A 27482-nucleotide genomic window follows, 5' to 3' on the forward strand; every position below is an offset into this window, starting at 1 on the left:
CATTTAAGAAACTGACTCTTCAGGAGAAGCCTGGTTTTTTCTGGAAACCTTTCTGTCCTCCCTCTTCCCATTCATAACCCCCACCAGGCTCTCAGGACACTGCTGCTGGGCAGACTGCCTGCGACTGGGGGCCCCAAAGCCCCTTCCATTCTCTACAAAACCCAAGTCGCCCGCCCCAGACCGCAGTGCACACACCGTGGGGCTGCACGACCCCAGCCATTGGCTTCTTTATTGAGCACCAGATTTTCAGCACAAGTCACCAGAGGAGGAGGAATTCAGATTCAGCCTGCCCTAGGCCCTGATCCCGGCCCAGTCACACAAAGGAGAGCCACGGCCCTGCCGAGGTATATGTGTGTACGGAAGGAGGCACGTGGGCTTCATGATCATCGGTAGATGATTCTGGAAATCACAGTCTCCCTGGAAGGAGTAAAGGTAAGCGTGTCGCTTGACCCCGGAGCTGTGAAGGCTCCATCCACAGGGCCAGGACTTGGAGAGGTAGCCACGGCGTCTTCACGGACGCTGCTCTGCTTGACAAGTCAGAGAAGCAAAAGATTAGGCAACTTGTAGTATCCAGGACATCAGACAAACAAACAAACAGAAAAAATCACAGGACATCAGAGCCAGAGAGGAATCCCTTTGTACAGATGGGGAGACTGAGGCTTGGAGCAAGGAGGGCTCTGTCAAGGCCACAGAGGAAGGAAGGAGCAGAATAGAGCTGCAACCTGGGCTCAACTCCCTGCCCTTGACTTTGGGCAGCCCTGGAGATGCCCCAGATTGCTGAGACCTTGGGCAGTGGGTTTCAGAAAGTCTTGTCCCCAGACCAGCCTCATGAGAGCCTTACGCAGAACATAAGCTGGTCTTGTGAGGGGATACCACCAGCCAGGGAGTCATCACCCAGCCTTGGTGCTGCCCAGGAGAGGAGTGGAGAGCATCCTGCTAGAAGCCCCCAGAAGCCAGGCGGGAGCCAGGGCAGGACACCAGCCCAGCAGGTCCACCAGAAACATACCTGCAGAGGCCGAAGAGGGCATCCCGTAGGCCTTATAGAGCAGATCCAGAAGCTCCCTCTTCTCATCTTCAGGGAGGAAACTGGACTTTGCCGCATTGATGTTCTGGAAGGGCCAGCACGACAGACAGCATGTAAACCAGACAGCACGGGAGGAAGCCCTTGGCAATCTAGTGACAGTGCAGCCTCTTCATTAAACACGGGCAATTCGTTAAGCTCAGTGTGGGGAGCCCTTGTCCAGGCTCACAGGCAGCAAGTGCCAGAGCAGAGACCATGAGGGTCTGTGTTGTTAAAGTGATGGGACGTGACACACAGATGCGGGAAGAAGGCTGGAGAAACCTTTGAAGACAGGGCAGGATGTGTGGGGCCAGAGAGAGAGTCCTGTGGGGACAAATGGGGTATCAGAACCACTGAAATCAAGGGCTCATCCTGGGGTCCAGAAGTAGCCTGCAAACCACATGTAGGATGTAGAGCTGAGCCCCTTTCTGGGGAGATGTCAGGATGGCTGACAGCATTGAGGGTCTCTCAGAGCACTTGACCCAAGCACAGGATAGAAAATCCAGTCCCAGGTCAGGATCTCAGCCACAGATGTCTTCTCTGTGGAAGACCTCAAACTCTGGGTCTGGCTTGGCCTGGCCTGTTGAGACTCACCCCTAGTTCTCCAGAGGTTCCAGGACCTGCAGGCCACACACTCACACAGCCCAGAGTTAAGGCTCACAGCCACTCACCAGTCTCTTAAACTCCTCTTCGGTGAAGCCCATGTCGCGCTTGGTCATCTGGTAATCAGTGTCCAGCGTGGACTTGAAGATGAGCGGGTCATCCGTGTTGAGTGAGTAGTTAGCCTGGTCGTTTTTGAACCTGGATATGGGGGAGGGGAGCAAGGGAGAAGTGCCCCCCGCCCCATTACTCATGGACGTCCACCCTCCTCTGAGCCTCGTGGCACCCTTGGACATGCCTGGAAGATCTCATCATTGTACAGAGGAAGAAACAAATTCAGAGAACTCCGGTGACTTGTCTTAAGGCCACAAAACCAGCAACTCAAGACTGAGAGCATCCAGCCAGGCTTAGAGCCAGCTAAAGGCAGGAGAGGAGCCAAGCAGAAGGGGGCTTGGGGTGGGCTAGAAAAGCAACACCCACCCCCAGCTACCACCCTCTCTAGCCTTCCCCTTCATAGCCGCCACTCTGGAAGAGTTGTCTGCACCCCTCCTGCCCCAGCCATCCTCAGTCCCACTGGGATCTGACTCTTCAGACCCACCATGGAAACTGTTCTTGGCACCGTCTCTGACTGCCATCTTGTGGAGGCCAGAGGGCTTTTCCTAGCTCTTACCTCACCAGACTTGTGTCGCAGAATTTTATACTGTTGACCTTTTCCCTAGAATTCTCCGACACCACCACTTGGCTTTCCTTCTACCCGTCCCTTCAGTATCACTGTCCTTCTGGGTTTCTCTCCTAGGCCCTCCCGCTCCACCACCTGCTGAGGGCTTCCCCTCTCCTTCAAACACCATGTCTGCTTAGACGACTCGGGTCTTCCTCCAGCCCACAGACTGTAGGAAGTCCTGTAGGTACCACTCACTTCACGTGCTAAAGCAGACTTTGGGCCCCTGTTGTAAATGGAGCCCAAGCTCCTTTCCTTGTTATAATCTTGGCAGACAGACAGACCATCAGTGCTGGCCTGACTGTGATCACCCAGAGTTCTTGGTGAACTTCTCCTGGGTCAGCTTTGCCCTCCTGAGGCTTCTTCCAGGACACCCTGAAGAAGGGCCAAGGCCATGGGGTGGGACTGGATGGATGGGTAGGGGAACAGACTCTCCAGGGGGAAGTGTCAAGATGGTGCTGGGGGAATGCCCAGAGACCACGTGGGCAAGAGAGACTCATCTTCCTCATTGCTAGGAGGCAGAAGTTGGAGTGTGGATGTTCCCTTGTGGGTAACAGAGCATTCTGCTAGAGCTGGATGGGGCTATAGGGCCCCCAGCTCTGCTTTCCAACAGCTGAGTGACCTTGGCCAAGTTATATCACATCCAAGCTTTGGATTCCTCACTTGTCATAGGATGAGGACAATAATTCCTGCTTCCCAAGCACTGGAAGAGATTCTATACCCGAGAGACCCAGCGGGGCCAGCGCCCAGTGTCTGCACCCCCTTCCCACCCTTGGCTTTCCTAGTAACAAAAACTGAGTGGGACCAGGCCTCACCGAACAACCGGGTGCTCCGTGTCCGGCTTCCAGGCGCCGGTGAGGTAGCTGGACCAGGGGCAGACCTGGAAGAGGCGGCGGGTGGCTGGCACGAACCTCCACATCCTCCCGGGCCACGCTGACCCCCTCCCCCTTCCCCTGGCCCTGGCCAGAGCCACCTGCCCTGGCAGCATGCTTGCCCTGGTCACGTCAGTGGCCTTGTAGCTGAGTCCAAAGAACCTGTCAGCCCTGGTTTTCTCCCCCACCTAGCAGCAATTAGGCCAGAGCCCACGCTCCCATGGCCCCTGACCCCGCCCATGTGGCCCTGGCCACGCCCCTTACCTCTGGCCCCGCCCCACTTACACCGCCTCCCTGTCCTCCCCTCCCCGGCCCCTCACCTCGAAGTGCATGTTTTCCTGCCGCAGCCTGTTGTAAAGGGCTGCATCCTCCAGGGTGTGGTAGCCGTGCCCCAGCCTCTCGGTCTTGAGCGTGTCCACGGCCTGCGGACAAGCAGCGTGGAGCCCAGCGTGGGCCTCGGGAGCGGGGGGAGCAGGGAGAAGGACCCCTCCACCAACCCGTACCACTCACCTCTTTCACCACCTCGGCCGAGCCCACCTCCCCGGCGTGGACCGTGCGGTGGACACCGCTCTTCACGGCCTCCTGGAAGGGCAAGGGCAAGTTCAGGGGCGGCCTGGGGTTCTCCCCGCGGGCCTTGCCTTCACCGCACCCTGGGGCTGAGTCAGCTTGGCCTGCTTCCAGAAAGGGAGGTCTGGGTGGGTTTTGTTTTTGTAACCACGTGTAAGTGGTCGCTCTCATTTATTAGACAGTTGTTACGTGTCAGGCACTGTACTTGGTCTGGATACCCGATGGTAACATTCGCAACTGCTCTGATACTTATCTTACAGGGAGGGGCAAGGGATCACAACGGAGGTCAGACAGCTAGGAAGTGGGGGCTGAGCTCTGAAGGCAGGCAGACTCCAGAGCTTCTGTTCTCCACCCCAAGCTTCACCCCTTCCACAGGAAGGATATCATGAGGTTTTAAGAGGTTGGCTCCATTCAACCCCGTCATCCCACCAGTTGGAACAGGGCCAGAGAAGAGACCGTCTTGCCCAAGGTCACAGAGCAAATCATTAGGCAGAAAGGCTCCAACACAGGACCCCCAGCATCCAGTGGGGTTTTTTCCTTCATACCAGAGTTCCAATTTCTAGAGCCCCTTAGATAGCTTCCCTGGTGACTCAGATGGTAAAGAATCTGCCTGCAATGCAGGATACTGAGGTTCAATCCTTGTGTTCAGAAGATCCCCTGGAGAAGGGAAAGACTACCCACTCCATTACTTTTTGCCTGGAGAATTCCATGGACAGAGGAGCCTGGCGGGTTCAGTCCATGGGGTTGCAAAAGAGTTGGACATGACTAAGCCACTAATACTTTAGACCCAAGTCAAGAACACTTGGAAGCCCAGGGGGCCTTAGGATCCCCGGTGCATGTGACCGCTCCCTACTAGGGTGGAGATAAGCTCCCTGCATGCGGCTTCCCCATGCCTGCAGCTCCCCGACCTCCTTCCCCCAGGACCCACCGTGTAGGCCTGCATGTGTCCAGGGAAGAGGCTGCTGCCTTCAATGGTCTCATCTCCGGCCAGGTCAATGGCCACCACAGTCTGCTCTCGGTACTTCTTACACAGCTCCACCACCTCGGAGGACCAGCCTGTGGGCGAGATGCCCGCTGGGCCTCTGGCAGCAGCACGGAAGAGAAAGACCTCCCACCCCACACACCCCTGCCTCCCACCCAAGGCCAGTGCAAGGCAGAGGGCCCTGGGTTCCGTCTTCCAGGCCTGACTCCATAGCCTTCTGGGCCTCAGCGTCCCCTCCTTGCAGAGCGGACGCCACCCACTGTGGCACAAGGTCACAGGGATGCTTTTGCCAAGGCCCCACGGGTGAAACCCTGAGGGTAGGGCCTGGGCTCAGTAAAGGACAAAAGGCAGTTCTCTTTCTCAATCCCTGACACCACGTCAACTCAGCAGAGGGGCTGGAGGTCCACACAGGTTAACATTTAAACCTGAAACGTAACTCACACTCGTGTTACTAAACGTATTCCTAACTACTACACACTTGCAACCAGTGAGGTCATCGTAAAGAATGAACCACACCACAGACTTTGCAACCAGATGGCCCTGGCTTCCGATCCGGGCTTTGTGCTCTTCTGATTGAGCCTCTACCTCAGTTTCATCATCTGTCGAATGGGGGTAAATGGTGGTCGAAATTATCGACTGCCAATGTCAAATTGGTCCTGCCTCCTAGGCCCCTGCGAGGATTAGAGAGAATACAAGCCACTCTGTCCAGGGAGGCCCTGTGGGTTGACATTAGCCCCTCACTGAGGTCTCACTCCTCCGTAGGGCAGAGAATAGGGTGAGTACAGTCACCTCCTGTGACAAGGTGTATCTGAAGTCCAGAGAGGTGATGTGATCTGGCCAGAGTCACCCAGCCTTGGAAGCACAAACCCTGGAGATGTGACCGGTGTCAGCCATAGGGAGACCCTTCAGGCCCCAGAGCTCAGACCCTAGTCCCAAGTTCTGCAGCTCCAACAGGAGGGGGCGCAGCCCACAGAGTCTCCAGCGGGGACTGCGCACTGATGGGAACCTGGCTTAGGCGTCTGTCTATTGCGCAGGCTCCCTTGGTTTTGAGCCTTCTGCAGGTCACATGGCTCTCAGGCTCAGCCTCCCTGGGGAGCCAAGTCTGTTGCAGGAAGTTCTGAGCCTGCCTGGAAGGAAGCCCCGCCACGGTCCAGCTGATGGGCTCAAGGGAGACCACGGGGTGGGGGTGGGGGGACACAGAGGAGACCAGGTACGAAACCCGTGCCCGGCCAGGTCACGGTGGTGGCATCAGATGGGCGGCCGGGGCCGGGGTCACACTCACTGGGCTGGTGGCGCATGCAGCACAGGATGGACCGCACCTTCACACCGAAGTCCCGCTCCCCCTCCTGCAGACCCTGGCTCACCAGCGACACCACCTCATCCGGGGTAAGGTCCCCTCTGTGTATGGGGAAGAGAGGCGTGGGCCCGAGACAAAGGCAGGCGTAAAGGACAGAGGCTGGGACGGAAGAGGGAGGAGAGAGAGGAAGGAGGGGTCTTCCAGGAGAAGCCCTCGGCCCCACTAACCCACTGCCTCTGCGGAAAGGCCAAGGGAGATGGCCCCAAGGCCTAGGACACCCCCTTCCATCTTCCTTGGGTCTGTCTGGGGGGCTTTCAGACCCACAAGTGCTATCCCAACTTGGGGGGTCATCAGACAGCCCCCTACTCAAGATGAAGAGCTCTGCTAAGCTAAGGTGCTCTGATTCCCACTTGTCCACAAGTATCAGAGTCATGGCTAGAAGGGGGCAAGGCGGTTGAGAGGTACCACGGGGGTCATCCCTGGGGTCTAGGCAAAAGGGGCAAGAATGGGTCATATCGCTTCAGCTACTGGGTGAGGAAGTGACCCCTAGATGTCACTGGATATGCAAGTTCACGTTCCTAGACCACAGGCCTGTGCCCAGGACTATGGATGGCAAGACACAGCCAAACGCTTCTGCCCAAGGTAAGACCAGAAGCCTGGGTGAGGGATGGGGACCACGTCCCTCGTGGCAGAGTCAGGCCCATCTTGCTGAGGCTGTGGACCAGCTCAGGATGCAAGATCAAAGTCTTGTGTGGGCCAGGGCTCCCAGTGTGCCCCTCGGCCCCGGGCCCGGCCAGGCCACCCCGCCACGGCCCTCCGGGGGTCACTCACTCAGCCTGGTTCCAGGGGATTGGCTCCACCTTGGAGTTGGCCAGCAGGTGCGGGCTGTAGCGCACCTCCACGTACACCACGCGCTCCTTGGCCTTCATCTCCACAAACTCATAGGCAATCCTTTTGACGGCCTCCCGGCAGCCCCTGGGAAGGGAAGAGAGGACTTCGAGACAACCTTCCCCAGGTCCCTTGGGAGCTCCAGGAGTGACAAAGCTGTCCCCAACCCATGGCAGACCAAACCCACGTGGGGCCCCCAATCTCTCATCCCCCAGCCACAAGCTCTGGGCCTCAACTGGAGAAGATCCTAGAAGCCCAGCACATCCTGTCAGCTCTGCTTCCCAGCTCGATGCCAATCCTCGCCCCCTCCAGCCCGGTTCAACCACCTCACCAGCCTCTCCATCTCCACACTTGCCCGGGTACAGCAGCTCCTGCAGTTTTTTAAAAATGGAAATCAAAGAATACTGCTCTGGGACTTCCCTGGTACAGTGCTTAAGAATCTGCCTTGCAGTTCAGGGAACCAGGGTTCAATCCCTGGTCAGGGAACCGAGATCCCACAGGCTGCCGAGCAACTAAGTTCACGTGCTGCAACTAGAGAGACCCCGCACCGCACCTAGAGAGTCCTGCACCAAACTAGAGAGACCCTGCACCACAACTAGAGTCCTGCACCTCAACGAAAGATCTCACATCACACCATGAAAGATCCTGAGTGCCGTAACTAAGACCCGATGCTGCCAAAAATAAGTGTCGCTCCTCCACTCTGAACCCTAATGGCGTCCCACCTCATAGAGGAAATCTCAACTCCGAGACCCTGCCCACAAGGCCTGCATGATCCGGTCCCTGCCAACCTCCCTGTTCCTTCCTTGAGGCCTCCAGGGCCACCTTTGCACCCAGCGAACAGTCAAGCTAGTTTGCAGGTCGGGGCCTTCGTGTTTGCAGCTCCCTGGCCTGCAGGCTCCTCCTCAGATCACCCTGTCCTCCCTGCCCCCTCCATTCAGAGCCTGGCTCCAGCCTCACCTCCTCCTTCCCTGGCCACTTCATTTTAAAACAGCCCCTCGCCCGTCTCCAGCCGCTTCCCCTGGGCTTCAGTTTTCTCCCTGCCGCTTAACGCCAGCTGACATGACAGTTCACGTGGTTTCTTTATTAGCCGGGTTTCACCTCCCCAACCTAGAACATAGTCTCCATGAGACAAGGACCCTTCTGTCTTGTCATGGCTACGATCCCTCAGCCAAGGACAGAGTCTAGGACACTGCAGCCGCTGAAATATTTCTTGAGTGATAGATGTAGGCCAGCAGGGAGGAGAAATAGGAGAAAAGGACACACAGAGGCAACAAAAGCAAAACTAGAGGAGGGGGACTGCACCAAACTGAAGCGCTTCCACGCAGCAAAGGAAACCAGGAGCAGAGAGACAGGCAACCTACCGAAGGAGAGAAAGTGTTTGCAAACCACACATGCGGTAAGGGGCTAATGCCCCGAATGTGGAAGGAAGTCCTACAACTCAACAGCAAAGCAAACAACAACACAAAAACTGATTTAAAAAAAAAAAAATAGGCAAAGGGGACTTCCCCGTTGGTCTAGTGACTAAGACTCTGTGCTCCCAATGCAGGGGGCCCAGGTTCGATCCCTGGTCAGGGAACTGGTCCCACAGGCCACAACTAGGACCCAGCACAGCCACATAAATAAATAGTTTTAGAAAATAGAGGACCTGAATAGACATGTGTCAAAAGACATACAAATGGCCAACAGGCACACGAGAAGGTGCCTGACGTCACTAATCACCAAGGAAATGCAGATCAAAACTGCCTTAAGCCTTTAGGAAGCTGGCTGTCTTCTGTCTTGTGGCCGAGAGACGGGAGCTGGGTAGCAGCGCAGGAGAGGCACCTCCGCCTGTATATGAGCTCTGCCCGTCCATGTGTCCTGGTGCGGGGTGTCCAGGGGGAGGCAGCATGTGTACCACAGCATCTACTGATGGGCCGAGGATGGGCACCCTGGGGGCCCTCCAGGCTGAGTCCAGAAGCTTCCAGAAGCAGCCAGCAGCCTTGGCACACATCTTCCTTCCTTCCCCAGGACTCCTCATTCCTGTCCTGCCACTTACGCAGGCAAGTCTATCCGACTCACACACCCTCCTCACTGGTCCTCCAACAGCTTGTCCTCCAGACCTTTCCTTAGGTCCAGCCCTCTGGACAATAGCACACCTTTCCCTCCCAAGGATCCGTCCATACTTCCTCCTCCAGGCAGCCTTCCCTGCCTCCTCCAGCCCCCTCCACCTCATCCCCCTCTGATCTCTGGGAGCACTGACTGCCAAGGCCCAGTTATCGCCTGCCTTGGGAAACTCTGCTTCATGCCAGGAAGCTCTAGGTGACACCAGGACGAGAATCTGGGCCTCGCCCCTTGCCGGCTGTGTGGTCCTGAGTAAGGTCCTTCAATTTTTCTGAGCCTTCATCTCCTCCTCTGCCAACAAGGAGGGGGTCCAGCTCTCAGGACTGTGAACAACTACAAAGAGGACAGTTCTGTGAGCTGTACACATTACCTTCTTCTATATCTAAGATAGTCTATTTTTTTTTTTTAATGGAAGGAATGAAAAATAAATTTAAAAATGGAAGGAATGAAAAGTAACATCAAACCAGCAGTGCCTGGCTGTCAATAAAGGTAGCAACTGTCCTAATAGTAACAGGGGGCTTGCTGAGGACAGCGCTGTGTCCATTCCAAACCCCAGCCTGGGAGGGAGAGGGTCATAAGCCTCATTGTCTAGATGAGGGAACCGAGGCCCAGAGAGGGCAAATCTCCCCAGTGTCGCAGTTATCTCATGAAAGATTCTGATACTAGGATCTGTGTTCTCAACCCCCCACATCCTGTCACTTTGCTATGGAAGGAGAGGAGTTTCAGCCCATCACACCCACTTTCCAGAAGGGAAAACCAAGGCCCAAAGGCATGGGAGATTTGCAGCAGGCGTGCAGCCAATGCTGAGAGGTAGAGCAGGGTGGCTCAGTGCCTTCCCCTGCCCCACAGGCTGAGGCATGCAGGCTGGGGGCCGGCAGCATGGCATGACGCTGCCCAGGGCCTAAGGGGTGGGAAGACTCACGCGATGGCAGGCATGTAGTAGTCAAACTTGGCCAGGAAGCCTGGGAGGCTGAGTGGCTTGTCCATGCCAATGATGTTCTGTAGCCCCTCTGGTGTGTCAGCGGGGAGGGGGACGCCCCTCTTCCTGGGGACGAAACAATGAGGATGGTGGATGACCCTGGGCAGGACCCTACCAGTTCCATTGGACAGATGGGAAAACTGAGGCCCAGGGCGTATAGAACCAGGACCCAAGTCCTTCCAGGACCTCCTGCCACCGAAGCCATGACCAGCCAACAAATCTCAAGGAGGACAACTGGTGTTAAAGCCCATTTAACACATGAACACACACACACACACACACACACACGGGTGTCTGGGGACATGCAAGGTGCAAGGGCAAGCTCGCTGTAGAGCTAGCTGATCCTGTGCCAGGTCAAGGGTTATCAGGGGCAAGAACTGCAGCACACAATGCCCGGGGCAGGGGCAGGCGCCGGACTTCCCCACCCCACCCTCCGGTGGCCAGCACATCAGAGAGGCTGGCCCAGCCCATTGTCCCGGCAGAGCACTGGGGCCTCCCCAGCTCTCTCCCCTCCCTGCCCACAGCCCCCCACACGTGGCCGCTCAGTACAGGCTGGCTGAGAACAGCCTTTGTGCTCCAGGGCCTCCGATTCTCCGCAGAGCTCCCGGCCTCCTCCCAGCTGGGGCCCACTGGGTGCAATGCTGGGCTGGCTTCCTCACTTCTCTGCTCTTCTGGGCCCTGTCCCCAACCATGAGTGACCCCGGGCCTCAGTTTTTCCACTTGTAAGATAAAAGTGACAGGCAAAGAATCCCAGACAGTCAAGAGAGGCTTCTCCCATGAGGGTCAAGAGATCAAAGGAACTGTAGGAAACAAACAGGCAGAGAAAGTTTAAAAACCTTAAAACGAACAGCCTCAAGGAGAGGAGACAATGCTCCATCCTTGAAACGAGAACAGTCCTTTTTAAAAAGGGGACATTCAAGGAGGAAGAAAGAGCTTTCGGAGATCTAGAAGAATAGGGCAGTGAACATCAGAATGTAATAATAAAAGGAATGGAAAATAGAATTGAGAAAATCCTCCTGCAAGTAGAACAAAAGACAAGATAAAAAAATAGGAGCAAATGATTAAGAATATTAAGTGATTCAACCAAGAGGTTCGGCCTCCAGTGACCGGCAGAGCAAGAACAGAAGACAGAAGGGATGACACTGTCAAAGAAATGGAAAATGGACCAAAGTGTTGCAGTCCTTTTAATAGCTTGTTATTAAAATACTAAAATGTTTCTCTATATAAATACCTGTTCCCTAAATCTCCCTAAACATGTCCTCTTCCACTTCAAGGTGACCCCAGGCCTCATGAGTGTCCTGTGGGTATCACCAGGGGTCACCCTGGTGCTCAAGCTCCTATCAGGCCTCCATCCCTGCCAGGTGTTCCCAGGGAAGATGATGCTCATGGTGTGGTCCTGGCACCAAGGTCAGGTGCTCAGTGCCCCCTGGGCCTTCCCCTGCTGGCCAGCCTGCCTCAAAGTCACCCTCATGAGGCCATCCCCAGTCACCATGGCCTCTGCAGAGCCCATACCAGTTGTTAGATGCTATATTTGGCATATCTTTCTGGGAGCTGGTGGGTGGAAGGCAGAGACAGTAAGGCTAAGCCTCCAGCTCCCACATTTCCAAACACAGTGGCCACATTTGCTGCAGGCCCCCTGGACCAATCCAGAGATCCAGAACTTTTTTTTTTTTTTCTTTTTCTTTTGCTACTCCATATAGCATGGAGAATCTTAGTTCCCTGACTAGGGATCGAACCCGTGTCCCCTGAATTGGAAGTGGAGAGTCTGAACTGCTGGACCACCAGGGAAGTCCCAGATCCAGAGCTTTCAATCTTCTCCCTCTTCCCATTGCCATCTGAGGACCCACAGTGTGCTGGCCCTGGATAGATAGCCAAGACCAAAGCGACCCTTGTGTCTGACCACCCACTTTGTGCCTCCCCAAAGCCCCACCCTCTCCTAGGCTCCACATTTCCTAATGTGGCTCATCCTTCCTGGCGCTAGTTAGGATAAAGACCCCACCTGCCAATGCAGGAGACACAAGAGACACAGATTCGCTTCCTGGATTGGGAAGGTCCCCTGGAGGAGGGCATGGCAACCCACTGCAGTATTCTTGCCTGGAGAATCCCAGGGACAGAGGAGCCTGGCGGGCTACAGTCCATGGAGTCGCAAAAGAATCAGACATGACTGAAGCAACTTAGCACGCACACACTCCTCCACACACTCAGTTGCCTGAACCCGAGTCAGGAGCCTCCCCCAGATGCCATCTCCCTTACTCATCAACAGCTGGTCCCCAAGCCCCAGTTATTTCATCCTAAATATTTCTCCTATTAGTCTCTTTTTCTCCACAGCCACCCAAGAGAGATCTTTTTGCCCCACAGATAGAGTGACCTGGGAAGGCTTTTTGGAGGAGGTGACAGTTAAGCAAAGAGTAAGATTGTCCTTTTCCCCTGAGGGAGCAGAAAGAGAGATACGGGCAGGTAGGATCAGAGCCCCGCTAGAGCCCCAGGAAAAAGCAATGAGAAAATTCCAGAGCAGGGCAGCTGCAGATCAGAGCGGGGCCAGTGGTAGATGAACCAAGGGGTAGGCAGGGCCAGATGGGGGCTTCGCAGGAGCTGGGACCTTATCCTGAAAGCCCTGGGAAGCCACTGAAGGATTCTAAGCAAGGGGGTGACATGCAAAGATGTACTTTTTAAAGAGCTCCTCCTGGCTGGGGTGTGGGGAACAGAGGAAAACCAGGGCAGAAGCCAGAGCTGCTGCAGCGGTCCCCTAGGAGACGGTCCAGCACCGCTCAGGGGACTGGGCCTCTGGAAGCTGCTAGACTAAGATGTAAAACTCCTCCCTGGGACCCAAGGTTGAGACAGGAAGGAACGGTTCCTAGGTCCCTTGCCACCCGGTGGCTCAAACAGTAAAGAATCCACCTGCAATGCAGGAGACCCGGGTTTGATCTCTGTGTCAGGAAACGCCCTGGAGTAGGGCATGGCAACCCACTCCAGTATTCTTGCCTGGAGAATCCCATGGACTGCGGAGCCTGGAGGGCTGCATACAGTCAGTGGGGTCACAAAGAGTCAGACATGACAACCGAGTGGCTAACACTTTCACTTTTCACTTTCCCCTGCCACCCACAGCCACTCACGGCAGCCAAACCTCTCTCCACCAAGGGCCAAGCTCAGTTCTTAGATGGCGCCCCAATCAGCCATGGTCATGCCCTGGTTGTTGCTCAATTCTCTGCCTTGCTTGGTGTTGAGATACACTAAGAGCCAAGAAGATTTCCTCTTCTTAGGCTCCAAAATCACTGCAGACAGGGACTGCAGCCATGAAATCAGAAGACAACTGCTTCTTGGCAGGAAAGCTATGACACATCTAGACAGTGTGTTGAAAAGCAGAGACATTACTCTGCCCACAAAGATCTGTATAGTCAAGGCTATGGTCTTCCCAGTGGTCACATATGGTTGTTCAAGCTGGACCGAAGAAAAGGCAGAATGCCGAGAACTGATGCCTTCAAACTGTGGTGCTGGAGAAGACTCCTGAAAGTCCCTTGGACAGCAAGATCAAACCAGTCAATCTTAAGGGAGATCAGCCCTGAATATTCACTGGAAGGACTGATGCCGAAACTGAAGCTCCAGTATTTCGGTCATCTGATACAAATAGATGACCCATTGGAAAATCCCTGATGCTGGGAAAGATTGAGGGCAGAAGGAGAAGAGGGCATCAGAGGATGAGATGGCTGAACAGCCTCACCGATGCAATGAACATGAAGCTGGGCAAACTCTGGCAGATGGTGAGGGACAGGGAGGCCTGGAGGGCTGCAGTCCATTGGGTCACAAGGAGCTGGACATGACTGAGCAACTGAACAACAGGAACAACAAGAGCCCAATAAAGAGGATGAACACAGGCTTTGGTGTTCAAAGTCCATCCTCCTCCAGTAGGAACCAAGTCACCTTGGGCAGGAGCTGTCCCCCTGAGGACCTCCACATCCTTGTTAGTAAAACACAGATTGTACTTTCTTTTCAAGGTACAGGAAAGAACAAATGAGACTATTTGTGTGTCCAGGGAAAGATGGCAGACTCTCAAGTCCAATGACCTGGGTTTAAATCCCAGCTCTTATTTAAAGGCTGTGTGATCTTGGGTAAGTTACCCAAATTCTTTGCTTATGAGGTCTGGCATGTTTGAGAACATTTGGCATTAACTAACCAAGATGTAGTAGAAGAGGTCAAAGAGATTAACACAGGCTTTGTAGAACTGCAAGGGCCATGTGTGGACACTGGCTTTGACCCCAAGCAAGTGGGGAGAGTTTGAGCAAGGAAGCGATCCAATTGCACAATGTTCTAAGATGATTGTTCTGACTCCAGTACTGTGGGGACAGTAGATGGGGGAGGTCAGGGTGGACACCTGGAGACCAGTCAGGAAGTCGTTGCACTAGTCCAATGGCTCAGACCAGGATGGTGACAGGGAAGAGACAGTGGTCAGATTCAGAATGGGCTTTGGAGAAGAGTGGCAAAGTCAGGAAGGAGATTGAGAAAGAAATTAAAGCTCCCAGAGACAAGATAGAATAAGAAGAAACAGGTGAGGGGATTCTCTAGTGGTCCATTAGTTGGGACTCTCTAGTCTCACTGCCGAGGGCGGTCAGGGAACCATGATCCTGCAAGCCATGTGGCATGGGAGCCGAAATAAAAAAGAAAGAAACAGGTGAGAACATAGTCAATGAAGGCTCAAGGCACAGGGCAGGTAAAAGGCCACTGGATTTGGCTGGGGTGGAGGAGGCGTCCGAGCATGCTTCTCCCTCTCAGCCCCAGCCCACCCCACCAGGGAGGCCTCCAGCATGTTCTGTCCATATTCCAGTCTGACTGACTCCCCGGTCCCCTGCCTGCTGACCTCACGATCAAACTCCAGCTGGATCAAACCCACACCCCTTCTCTGGAGCCCAAAGAAGTGCCTAGATGGTTCCCAGCATGCCAAGTGGACGTGGGAAACAGAAAACCCGACCAGCTGCCCTACAAGAGCTCCTTCCTTTCCTCCTCCCTCTAACCTGCCCTGGACGCTCTCAGATTCTTGCTCCACTAATGAGCGTGATATGACCCCTCAATCGGTGCCCGCGATTAGATCCCATCTGGGTACCTGGTTAACCCACCCTAATGGCCTCATTAGGGACCCTGTGTCAACAGCTGGTACTTGACATTGGGCAATGGACAGGCAGAGATAAGCCCAGTGGCTTCACCCCACTTAGTCAGAACTACAGGTTATAATTAATAATAGTAATATCATTATAAAGTGACATTTATGGAGCTCTTAGCATGCTTGCCCTCAGCTAAGTAGTTTTTGTGCAATACTTCATCGAAACCTCCAGCTCACTGGGGCAATGGTCAGGGGCATGGACTCAGGATCACACCTGTTTACATCACAACTCACTTCCCCTACCCTGACTTGGTTTCCTTGCTGGTACATTGGGGACAATAATATACCCACCTCATAAGTTGTCACGAGATTTCACTAAGTCAATCCAAACAACGTGGAACTCTCCAGAGGCCTCCTGGGGAAGAAGGCCTCTTATCTGTGGACTTACCTGCCATAATATAAGATGGTTTCGGGCTTAATGGCGCCATCCAGGTGGACATGCAGTTCTACCTGCAAGGGAGCAGAGGGGAAAAGAGAAAACACAAACACCCATAAACTGGAGAACCCTGTGGACAGAGGAGCCTGGTGGGCTATAGTCCATGGGGTTGCCAAGAGCTGGACATGACTGAAGCGACTTGGAACGCGATGTGTTTGTTTCAAGTGGACAGCAAAGGGACTCAGCCATACACATACATGTATCCATTCTCCCCTTGTGTTCCAAGTCACTTCCCCACAGGGAAGACCAAGCAAGAATACTGGAGTGGGTTGCCATGCCCTCCTCCAGGGGATCTTCCCGACCCAGGGGCTGAACCAGAGTCTGTAACGTATCCTGCATTGGCAGGTGGGTTCTTTATCACTAGCACCACCTGGGAAGCCCTAATTGGCTATACTCCAATACAAAATAAAGTTTTTGCTTTTTCTTAAAAGATCTTCCCACAACCCCAGAAAGGGCACTAACTACTTGGCTATCTTGGTGATCCTATCCCGTATGCTCATCCCCACCAATGACACTCGGGACCCAAAGCGAAGAGCTTATAGACAGGGACTTGGGGACCAGCTCATCAGACTGGACTCCCAGCTCTGCCTCTTCTCCAGCTGTGTGATCTTAGACAAGACACTTGAGCTCTCTGAGCCTGTTTCCTCAACAGCCAAAAAGATTGCCTCCCTGTCCAAGAACAATTTAAGGATTTTAAAAGGTGGCAGGTTCAGCCCATGGGCAAGAGCCCCTGCCTCTCGGCTAGGGTCTTTCGCACAGGCTGTTAAGAAAAGCAGAGCAGGTGCTGGGAGATGGTGGGGAAGCAACTGTCATCTCTCTGGAAGAGCTTTTCCCCAGCCAGGGAGAGACTCAGACCATTTTTAATATCTCTACCAGGGTGGGGCCTTCTCTGGAACTTGGGAGTTTGGACAAGAAGTGGTCACCCTGGCTGGGGAGGGAGTAGCCAGGGACCCACTGGCCCAAGCGCATCCTGGGAACACCCACATGAGCTGTCTCCTGTGCGGGAAACCCAGCCTGGGGCCCCCAGGGGGCCAGCAGGGCCAGGGCCGCCAAGCCCCCCATCAGCAGGATATCAGAGTAATCAGATCTCTCCGGAAGTCATTCAGCCGACAAAGAACCGACTCTGTCGCAGACTCTGCATCCAGTGAGTTGTTGGATTCCCTGACAAGATGAATTGAATGCCCACTCAGCCAAAAGTTGATTGGATTCTCGAAAAGTACTCTGCGCTGGGAACACTGAAGGGCGGGGAACTGCCAACCAGCTGTTTGACCTTGGACAGGTGACCTCACCTCTCTGAGCCTCCAGTTTCTTTCTTCTCTTCTTTTTTTAAGTCTTTATTGAATTTGTCACAATATTGCCTCTCTTTTATGTTTTGGGTTTTTTGTCCACAAGGCAAGTGGGATCTCAGCTCCCTGACCAGGGATCCAATCCACACTCCCTGCATTGGAGGAGTCCTGGTCCCATGAGGCTTACAGTTCAGCAAGAAAGACAGACGTTAAGTAAATGTCACACTGGTGAATGCACAGTCACAAGCCAAGTCAGCTCCTGGGAGGCATGAACACAGACCTACCAAAGAGGTAACAAACAAAAGAACTCACTCAGCTAGAGGGCTGATGATGGTTTCCCAGAGAAAGCAGAGGTTGAGCTAAGAGCTAAGGATGAGATTTCCTAAAGGAAATCAACCCTGAATATTCATTGGAAGGACTGATGCTGAAGCTCCAATACTTTGATCACCTGATGCAAAGAGCTGACTCACTAAAAAAGACCCTGATGCTGAGAAAAATTGAGGGCAGGAGAAGATGGGGGCAACAGAGGATGAGATGGTTGGATGGCATCACTGACTCAATGGACATGAGTTTGAGCAAGCTCCCAGAGATGATGAAGGACAAGGAAGCATGGTGTGCTGCAGTTCATGGGGTATCAAAGAGTCGGACATGACCTAGCGACTGAACAGCAATAGGCAAAAGCGGGGGTGAGCAGGAAGGCTGGAAGAGCATCTAGACAGAGGGAACAGCATGTACGAAGGCCATGCAGTGGGAGTAGAACATGGTGTGAGAGGGACTAAACACACGTCCAGAGAGGGGAGCACTGGTGGGACTGGAGAGGCTGTAGGGGCACAAGGAGGATTGGGTTCTGATCTGAGAGTGACAGAGACATGGGTTTGATGCTGAAGAGGGCAATGCCTAGCTAGAGACAGCTGCAGTCAAGTTTTTGAATGATGATGGTGTCTCGGACTGGGATGGTGAGGCCGACATGCCAGGTGGACAGAAAGGGGTGTCAAGGAGGATGTTTCAGGTCAGGCCTGGGTGAGAAGCGATTCTGACTCTGAGACAGAGAGCCCAGGAAGAGGATCAAGCTCTGAGCAGGGAGGAGGGGTGGAGGTGTGGGGAGAGAAGAGCAGTCGGTGTGATCTTGGGTATGTGAAGCGGGGACGCCGCTGAGACCTTCACGTGCACGGGGACTGAGCCAGCATCTGTGCAGGTCTGGAGCTCCCAGAGAGATCCAGGCTGGAGCTATGAGTAGGAATACGGAGGCTGTGGTCTTGAATGAGCTCCCCCAGGGAGGGAATGTAGAGGAAAGAGCAGGAAAGGAAGCCTGGGCAAGCACCAGCGCCCAGTGGCTTACAGAAGCCTGTGAGCCTGGAGAAGAGCTGCCAGAGAGATGGAAGGGAAGCCAGGAGCGTGCGGGCTGCAGAAGGTGAAAGGTGAGCAGATTTCAAGAGGGAGGAGTCCCCTCCCCAGCCCCTGCGGCTGGTGCAGGGGGCTGAATGGTGAGCCCCGCAAAAGACAGCTATATTCTAATCCCCAGAACACAGACTTCTGTACAGGGCAAAAGATGGGATGAAAAATCTTGAGTTTTTCCTGGATTATCTGGGTGGCTGCTGCTGCTGCTAAGTTGTTGCAGTTGTGTCTGACTCTGTGACCCCATAGATGGCAGCCCACCAGGGTCCGCTGTCCCTGGGATCCTCCAGGCAAGAATGCTGGAGTGGGTTGCCACTTCCTTCTCCAATGCATGAAAGTGAAAAGTGAAAGTGAAATTGCTCAGTTGTGTCCGACTCTTCGCGACCCCATGGACTGCAGCCTACCAGGCTCCTCTGTCCATGGGATTTTCCAGGCAAGAGTACTGGAGTGGGTTGCCATCGCCTTCTCCATATCTGGGTGGGCCCTACACCCAATCCCCTTTTCCTTCATGAGGGAGGCAGAGAGTTTTGAGAGACACACACGAGAGGAAGCAGCACTGGGACCACGGCAGCAGGTGAAAATGAGGTGACCGCAAGGGACACCTGGAGCCCCCAGAAGCTGAAGAGCTGACAAATGGTTACAAGAAGGTAGGAGAGGTTCCCTCTAAGGAGAAAATAGAGGAAGAGTCAGCAGGGGGAAGGGACAAGGAAGGAGAGCTATCAGTCGCCTATCAGAGGGACATGCGGGCGTTAAGTGTCTGAATCAGATGGTGAGAGATGAGGCCAGAGAGAGAGTTAGGTGGGTGGAGGGCAGGGAGATCTCACAAGTCACAGGAAAGGGCAATCTGCTGAAGGGTTTCCCACAGGGGAGTCCTGGTAAAAGCTTCCGCTGGCTGCTGTGTGGAAAACAGGATGAAGGAAGTCAGAACAGAGGACAGAGACCTGAGGGTGTGGTCCAGATGGGAGACGAGCCCCACAGGGAAGCCTGGCTGCAGCACCAGACACGGTACATGTTCAGGGAGCAGGAACTGGCTGGTTCCCCGGGGAAGGAGGCCTCAGGGAGCCCGCAGGATACAGGTGGCAAGGGCGCCCCGGGGGAAGGGAAAGCAGAGCCTGCCTCTTGCGCCCACCCCCTGTGCTCTTCAGGGCTTCCTGGGAAGCTGCCCAGACACATTTCAGGGGAGGAACAAAGGCCAGGAACTGCCTGCACTGGCGGTCCATGCTCAGGCAGGCCTCCCACTGCACTTTCTGGAAAACAGGTGACCCATGAAGAAAGCTGTCAGCCTAAACCAGATGATAAGCAGGCACAAGCTCAGAGACAGTGGGGGTGGGGGGACCCAGCTCTGTCGGCCCCCTTCAGGGGAAAGAAATAGCAGTGACCTCCAATTTACCATCTCCTATGTTCTGGACCATCTATATCCATCATTTTATATCATCCTTGCTGGGAAAGATTGAAGGCGGGAGGAGAAGGGGACGACAGAGGATGAGATAGTTAGATGGCCTCACTGATTGAAGGACATGAGTTTGAGTAAGCTCCAGGAGTTGGTGATGGGACAGGGAGGCCTGCGTGCTGCAGTCCATGGGGTCGCAAAGAGTCAGACACTACTGAGCGACTGAACTGAATATCATCCTTACAACCAGGGAGGTAGGGACTTCACTCCCACTTTACACATGAGGAAACTGAGGCTCACAAAAGTATCCAAGGATGCAGAGGCGGTGATGGAGTTAGGATTTGTACCCAGGTCTGAACTGAGCTCCTGTTCCACTGTCTCTGCAGGCCTAACCTCAGATGTAAGGAGCTGCTTACTGTTATCAGACCCTTTATTTCCTTTCATCTTTGCCCCTAGGCAAGCTCCTCAGGGGAGCTTGCTCCATGTTGCAGATGGGGAAATGGACTTGCCAAGCTGAGCTCAGAGAAATTCAGGAATCTGCCGGGTTACCGAGACCAACAGGGGCAGAGCTGGGGCAGAACTCAAGCCCCTCCACCTCTAACCCAAGTCCTGTCCGCAGGCCATACTACCTCCCTAGAGCTTGCAGCACACCTACAAAGACCTCCTGAGTGCCGGGATGGGGGGTGGGGTGAGGGAATCTCAAACCCCGCCCGCTGCACTCACTCTCCACGAGGCTGACTCACAGCGAGCATCTGACAGAACTGCAGGAAATCCTCCAGGTCCGAACAGGAAACATCCCCAGTTACCAAAAAATATTTACTAAGTCCCCCCACCCCCAGGTGCCAGGCACTGTGGGGAACACAGGGAATCTGTGCTCTCAGGAGATACCAGGCAGGCAGGTAAGGCCCAGGAAGGAATCTGCACTCCCCAAGGTCCCTGGTGACTAGTGGTAGAGAATCCGCCTGCCAATGCAGGAGACCTAGGTTTGATCCCTGGGTCGTGAAGGTTCCCTCGAGAAGGGAATGGCTACCCACTCCAGTATTCTTGCCTGGAGAATCCCATGGACCGAGGAGCTTGGTGGGCTATATAGTCCATGGGATTGCAAGGAGTCAGACATGACTTAGCTACTAAACAACAACAACCACAAAGGTGTCACGCAAGGTGTCAGTGGCAGGGCCAGGATGAGGACCCAGGACTTGAACTCTAGGACCAGACACTCCCAGATCTGACTCCCACTCACGACTGGCCAGGCTGTCTACCTTCAAGGCACGCCTGAACTGAGACTACTTCTCCCCAGCGCACCCCACCCCCAACTCACCAAACATACCCATTTTGTTTTCATCTCCCTGACTTTTATTTTTATTTATTTATTTAATGTTGTAGGCCACATTGTGCAGGATCTTAGCTCCTCAACCAGGGATCGAACCCAGGCCCCCTGCATTGGGAGCTCAGAGTCTTAACCACTGGGACCACCAGGGAAGTCCCCATCCCACTGACTTTTTCAGTCCACCTACTTATCATGCCTGTGTCCCTGACTCTCAGTTCCCTTAAAGCGGGGACTCTGTGCTATCCTGCTGTGCCCCCAGTGCCTAAGACAGAGCCCCGCAGAGCAGGAGGTGCTCAGGAGGTGCTGAACAACTAAGTGGTTGTTTTCTCCTCTCCCTGTCCTGGGTCAGCAGGGCTGTGTCCTCTTTCTGCAGCAAGGGAGGGCTGACCTGCTCGCCTTGGGCCTGGCAGAGAACCCGGATGGGGCAGAGTAGCCAGGGTGGCTTGACCAGCCCCCAGGACCCGGCGCTGCAGTCAGTACCGGGAGGAGCCTCAGGTGCCCGTGACCCTTCTTAGCCCCACTCTCGGCACTGAGTTGGGCAACACCAGGGGTCGGTGCCCTCATACCACCACAGCCTCTCAGCCAATTTTTGGGGTGATGTCAGGAGACAGAGTAGCCTCAGGGCTGCCATTGTTTCAACCACACCTCCTCCAAGAAGTCCTCTGGGCTCAGCCCCATCTGCACCTGTGGCCCCGAGGTACAGAGAGAAAGGGCCGAGCAGTCAGTGCCTCTGTGACTGACTCGGGGCCCAGCTGAGCTCCCTGGGCCTCTGTGAGCTTCCCCAGGGGGTTTCACAGATGGCAAGGTGTGTCCTCAGCCAGAGGTCAACCTATGGGGCAACAGCCTAGGAACTCAGGGAGGTTACCCCCATTTTATAGATAAGAAGACTGAGGCTCGGTGAGATTTAAGAACTTGCCCTAGGGCACAGTCTAATGAGTGCCATGCCCAGAAGCTGTTTGATTCTAAAGAGGGAGGTCGTAACCACCAGAGCACACTCTGTTCATCCTGCATGTCCGTGCTGAGTCAGTGCTGGTCAAATCTAAACAGGATGATTAATAACCATAATGAGGGTGATCAACAGCAGCTAGCATCGGCCTGCCCACTCACCCAGGCCTGCACTTGGTGTTTTAGGTAGGGTGGATACAAATATGATTTCCGTTTTACAGATGGGGAAACTGAGGCACAGAGAAGCAACTCTCTTAAGAACCCCAGAGACTTTCTCTCCCCTGACCTTGCTCCTCTGGGGCCTCAGAACCTAAGTAGTGAGGCTGAGATGGCCCCCAACCCTCTCTAAATATAGGCTTGACCCTCACCTTGGCTGCCCTGGCCTTTCTTCTCCCTTGTCCAAATCCAGGCCACAGTCCTACCCTTCTCCAGCCCAGGGGCATCCCCCAGGACAACAGGGCAGGCAGACAAGCTTCTTTCAGCTCCCAGGGGCCCTTCCCACGCAGGCCAAGCCCACCCTGAGGTCAGATGTAGACTCGGGGGGCTGTCTGCCCCGCCTGCCCTGCCCAGCCTCGCTGTGTGACCCCAGACACCGCACCTCCACTCTCTGGCCCTTGCTTCTTCCTCTGTGAAGCACAAGGCTTCAGGAAACCCAACCTCTCGCTTCCCCTCCCTCCCACGTGCATTGTGACGGGTAAGGCCGGAGGGCTCCTCCCGGCCAGGCCGCATTTTTCTTTTAAACAGCAAAGCCCCAGGAGCCACAGCGGTGCTAAGCCAGCGGGCTCTGTGGCCGGAAGACGCGAGGCGCAAGTGAGAGCTGCAGGTGCAGGGGGAGAGCCACCGCAGCCCCACCGCGCTCCCCAGGGAGGAAATGCACCCCCGGGGACCTCCCGCCAGCCAGGTGCTTCACCGGCCCCAGTCAGCATCCATTTCCCCCCAAGAACTGCGTGACCCTGGCTTTATCAGCCCACTTTACAGAGAAGGAACCTGGGGCTCAGGGAACTGTCCACCAGAGCCCTTGTAGCTGCTAAGCGGTGAGGCAAGGATCCCTGCTCAGTCTGTCTGAAGCCCACGACCACCCTGATTCTAACTCCGCCCCGGCCCGCACAAAGTGGGGTGTAGATCTGCAAAGCAGTTAACAGCATCTACCTCCATCTTGGGTGGGTCTGGGTTCACGTCTAGCTCTGCTGTTTTCTGGCCGTGTGACTTTGACAAGTTCCTTCCCCTCTCTGAGCCTCAGTCTCCTTATATGTATATGAAGATAATAACAGGACTGTATTTCTTTTTTTTTTAATATTTGCAGCATATATGTCCACATTTCCCTGACCAGGGATCCAACCTGCGCCCCCTGCATTGGAAAGTGGAATTTTAACCACTGGACCGCCAGGGAAGTCCCATAATAGGACTTACTCTAAAGGACTGCTGTGAGCATTAAATGAGTTAATATACACAAAACAGTTAGAACAGTGCCTGAAACAGAGTGAACATTCAAATAAGAGAAAGAAAAAGGTATGTTAGACATTGAGCCTCAATACTCTGCATGAGAGGGGGGCCTGGGCTGTTGCAACCCGGACTGGCTCCCTCCGCAGCCTACAGCTTCAAGGCTGTCAGATTTTGCGTAGCATTGAACAAGCCACTTCACCTGTCATGCCTTAGTTTCATCACCTGTAAACCCGGACGAAAACATCTGCTTTGTCGAGCTGTCCAGAGGATTCTGCGAGATAAATCACCCAGGTGCATGGTACCCACAAACACTCAAATGGCACATCGTTACTCTTATTACGGTGACAGCCGTGTATCAGGATCGCCCTCCATGGCACTGAACACCTGAGGGCCATGAGATTTTCCAGCCTTGCCTCCTGTGGAAACAGACTGATAAGGGCCACCCCTCCACCCACCTTTGTACCTCCTCCAGTGCCCAGCAGGTGTTCAGGAAGTTATTTGTTGGAATAACATAATCAGAGCAGGTAGGCGGCTGCCTAGGATTTTGCTCCTCAAAGTGTGGTCCGTGGCCCAGCCATGTTAGCCCCTCCTGGGAGCTTGTTAGGAGCTCAGCATCTCAGGCCCCAAACCCAGATCTCCTGATTCAGAGTCTGAACACCAACAAGTGTCAGGTGACGTGAATACACTTGGAAATTTGGAAGACATGGCTTTGCTTTGCCTTCTCAAAGTTGGCCAGTCCTGAGAAACCAAAGAACCCAGCAGTGGCTTCTGTCCCAGAGAGGCCACAGCTGGGGCACACCACCCCCAGTGGCTTTGGCACAGGCAGTTCAGGAAAGCTGGCTAGGGCACGGAATTTTTGAAGCCAGCCCACCCTGGGCTCTAACCACATCTTAACACATCTTAAATGTGTGATCGTAGGCCTCATTAATTTCTGTGTCTCTCTGTTCATCTGTAAAATGAGACGACACCAGCTACCACCCAGAGTCACTGCTAGGATCAAGTGAATTAATGAAGGGTAGTATATTCAGAATGGTGCCTGGCACAGAACAACAATTCAACTCAATAGGGTCTAGCTATTAATTCTAGTGGTTCCCCATCCTGCACACGGGAAGGCAGGGAGTTGGCTCTGGTCACAATGGCTGAGATCCACACCCCTGGCTTCACTGACCAGCTCGGACGCATTCCATCCTCTCAATTATGCAAAATGTATTGCATCTCACGTACGTAGTGGGTGACACTCTATCTTCCCTCCCAAGCATTGCCTTTTAATCTTTGGACACCTCTGTTACAGGTGGAGCCCATTTCCCAGCTGCAGAAACTGAGGCCTAGAGAGGGGAAATGGCCTGCCAGCTTGAAGCAGAGAGGATTGGGAGAGGCCCAAATAATGGGCACAATAATAGTCCCTCCCTCACAGGGCTGTTACAGATGTGTTGTAAGGATCAAGCCGGTGCATAAAGCAAGTTCTACAGAAGGGTCGTCTGTGATCTGTCTCCATAACCCCCATTTCACTCCCAGTCAAGAGGTTTTGTCTACTGCCTTGGGATGCATATTAGGGTAAGGTGGTTCTCCAGCCCAAAGGCAGGGGGACTCCCAAAGCATTGAAAACAGGGAATTCCCTGGCAGTCCAGTGGTTTGGCTCTGTGCTTTCACCAAGATTCTTACTGCACTTCCCCTGCAGTAAGACATTGCACTTCCACTGCAGGAGGCATGGGTTCCATCCCTGACTGGGGAACTAAGATCCATCATGCTGCATGCACAGCCAAAAAAAATAAATTTACAAAAGGGGGGGAAGCCTTCAAAGGAACAAAACACTAGTGATGGGACATAGGGCATCCAGGTGAGCTGCGAAGGAGGCATGTGGATGGCAGATGTTCAATCCCAGTGCCTGAAACATCTGGCAGGAACAGCAGAGGCGTTTGCCCTCTGGTGGGGGGGCGGGGGGGAGCATCAGAAGTGGGGACCAGGCTTTACCTCGTCAGAGTCCCCCTCCCCTTCTCCCCCACACCCAGGACTCTCACCCATGCTTTAGCGATACCTGCCATCATCATTCACACCTATTTCTCAGAGAGGCAAGTTAAGGCTGATTGCAATTCCTTCCTCTGACCCCACCCAATCCGTCTCAAACCCTACAAGCTGATTCACTCTGCTGGACAGACTCCTGGGCTCCTTTCCCTGGACTCTCTCAGTGCTCCCAAGCCTGCCAAGTGGCCCCAGACCCTCCCTGACCCCACCATTCCCAAGACACCACAGCTGGTGGGAGAAGGGACAAGGAATTTATCCCTTGGTGGCTAGTGGTCATGGCTTGGCCCAGAGTGAACCCTATGGGGGCCCAAGGCCTAAGGCCCATCCACCCCCTCTAATGTGGGGAGAGGGGTTACCTGTTCCCCCTTCCTACCCTTTCTGGCATGGCCCACTGCTCTCACAGGCACATCCACAAACCGGGGTTCCTTGGTGCTCACAAAACAGTCATAGTGTTGGAGCATAAAGCTGTTTCCATTCACCCTGCACTCATGTGTTGTTCACACTAGGTGCCTGTGGGTGTAGACACAGGGGCCGGTTTGACAGCCATGGTTCAGAGAGGTTAAGCCACCTGCCTAGGCTGCTCAGCGCAGGCATTGCTAGGATGCCCATTTGACAGACAGTGAAACTGAGACCCAGATGGGCCAGATCAGAGGCAGAAGCAGAACTTGGAGGCCAGCCAGGGGCGCCTCCAGATTCAGGACCCTTCCTGTCTCACTGCCTCTCATTAACCGGCCTGGAGGCAGGCAAGGACTTGAGCTGAGGGAAGAACGCGCCTGCAGCTACCCTGTTCGCTCCGGGAGCTGCGGATGCCCCCGAGCCCTCCAGCCAGACAAGGAGCCGGACCCCGGAACCCGAGCCCCCTCCCGCGCTCACTTTGGGCTTGTCGAAAGCTGGCGTCTGGGCCATGGTGCCAAGCGTGCGCCCCAGCGCTGCTCGCTCTGCCGAAGGAAGATGGGTGGTCCCCGCTGGGTCGATGGCCGGTCCGCTTCTTCGGGGGCCCGCAGTGACCGCGGCCCGCCACGCTCCTCTTAACGGGGCCCGGCCCCGCCCCCACCGTCCGGGCCCCGCCCCGCCCCGCCCCCTCGCCGGAGCCCCCGCCCCGCCCCTCCCCATCGACCGGCGCGCTGCGCATTTCCTGGAATTCCTGCCGCTCTGGGTGGACAGATCCGAGTCCCCTCGGAGCCTTGACCGGCCTCATGTCTCTGGCCCGGAACCCCGGGTTGGAGCCACCTGTGGGCTCAGACTCCAGCCGCCTGGCCGGGCTCTGCGCCGGCCCGGTCCCTCCTGAAGGGTCACAGGACTGCCTGGGCGCCTACATGTGCCAGGCCCCAGCTGGAAACTGGGAAATCGGTGCGCTTCACAAACTTCGTGGGGCTCACACTCTACCGGACAAGACACACGCTCATCGCAGAATCACACAACAGAAATGTATAATCAAGAAGCTTTAATGGGGACCAGTCGTGGCCGGCAGGTGGGGGAAGGCTTCTCCTGGGATCTTAAGGAGTTTATCAAGTGAAGGGGGTTGGGGTGGGTGGGGGTGGAGTGGAAGAGGGCAGCCCGGGTGGAGCGGGCCTTCTGTGTTGGAGACTCCAGGGAGCTGGGGAATGAAAAGAGGAGGGGGCATACAGCAAATTCTCTCCTAGGCGTTTACCCTTGAGAAACGACCCACAGTACAGCCGGAGAACGCCTACAAGAATGTTCCCACAGTGCTGTTTCTAATGGCAAAAACATTCCAAACACCCAGATGCCCATCCCCAGGCAGGTGGGCAAATAAACTGGAATATTCACACTGTGGAATATTATACAGCAGTGAAATTGAATGAACTTCACACAACAACACAGATCTATCTCACAAGCAATGCTAAATAAGTAGCAGAAAACTACAAACACGATGATGCAACATCTAGAACATTTAATGAAAGCAACACCCAAACTATGCATGTTTAGACAAACAGGCATCAGTAGAAAAAAAGCAAGGGAAAATATTTGAGAAGAATGGTTATCTCAGGGGAATGGGGAAGGA

General features: G+C 54.5%; 1 protein-coding gene across 2 annotated transcripts; it reads right to left on the reverse strand.

The window, feature by feature from the left end:
• Positions 1–203: 203 nt before the first annotated feature.
• On the reverse strand, positions 204–26504 carry ADA (adenosine deaminase). 2 transcript variants are annotated; one of them, XM_061127340.1, is made up of 12 exons: positions 26333–26504; positions 15604–15665; positions 10007–10129; positions 6928–7071; positions 6082–6197; positions 4746–4873; positions 3761–3832; positions 3571–3672; positions 3194–3258; positions 1732–1861; positions 1007–1109; positions 204–524 (listed from the first exon to the last, which is right to left on the reverse strand). In XM_061127340.1, the coding sequence occupies exons 1-12, from the start codon at positions 26363–26365 to the stop codon at positions 511–513; spliced, it is 1092 nt and encodes a 363-aa protein (XP_060983323.1). In that variant the 5' UTR covers positions 26366–26504; the 3' UTR covers positions 204–510. The 2 variants fall into 2 exon arrangements, with proteins under 2 accessions (XP_060983323.1, XP_060983324.1); XM_061127341.1 differs by lacking the exon at positions 10007–10129.
• Positions 26505–27482: the final 978 nt, after the last annotated feature.

This window comes from Dama dama, chromosome 23 (genome assembly GCF_033118175.1).
Source record: "Dama dama isolate Ldn47 chromosome 23, ASM3311817v1, whole genome shotgun sequence".
Lineage (NCBI taxonomy): Eukaryota > Metazoa > Chordata > Mammalia > Artiodactyla > Cervidae > Dama > Dama dama.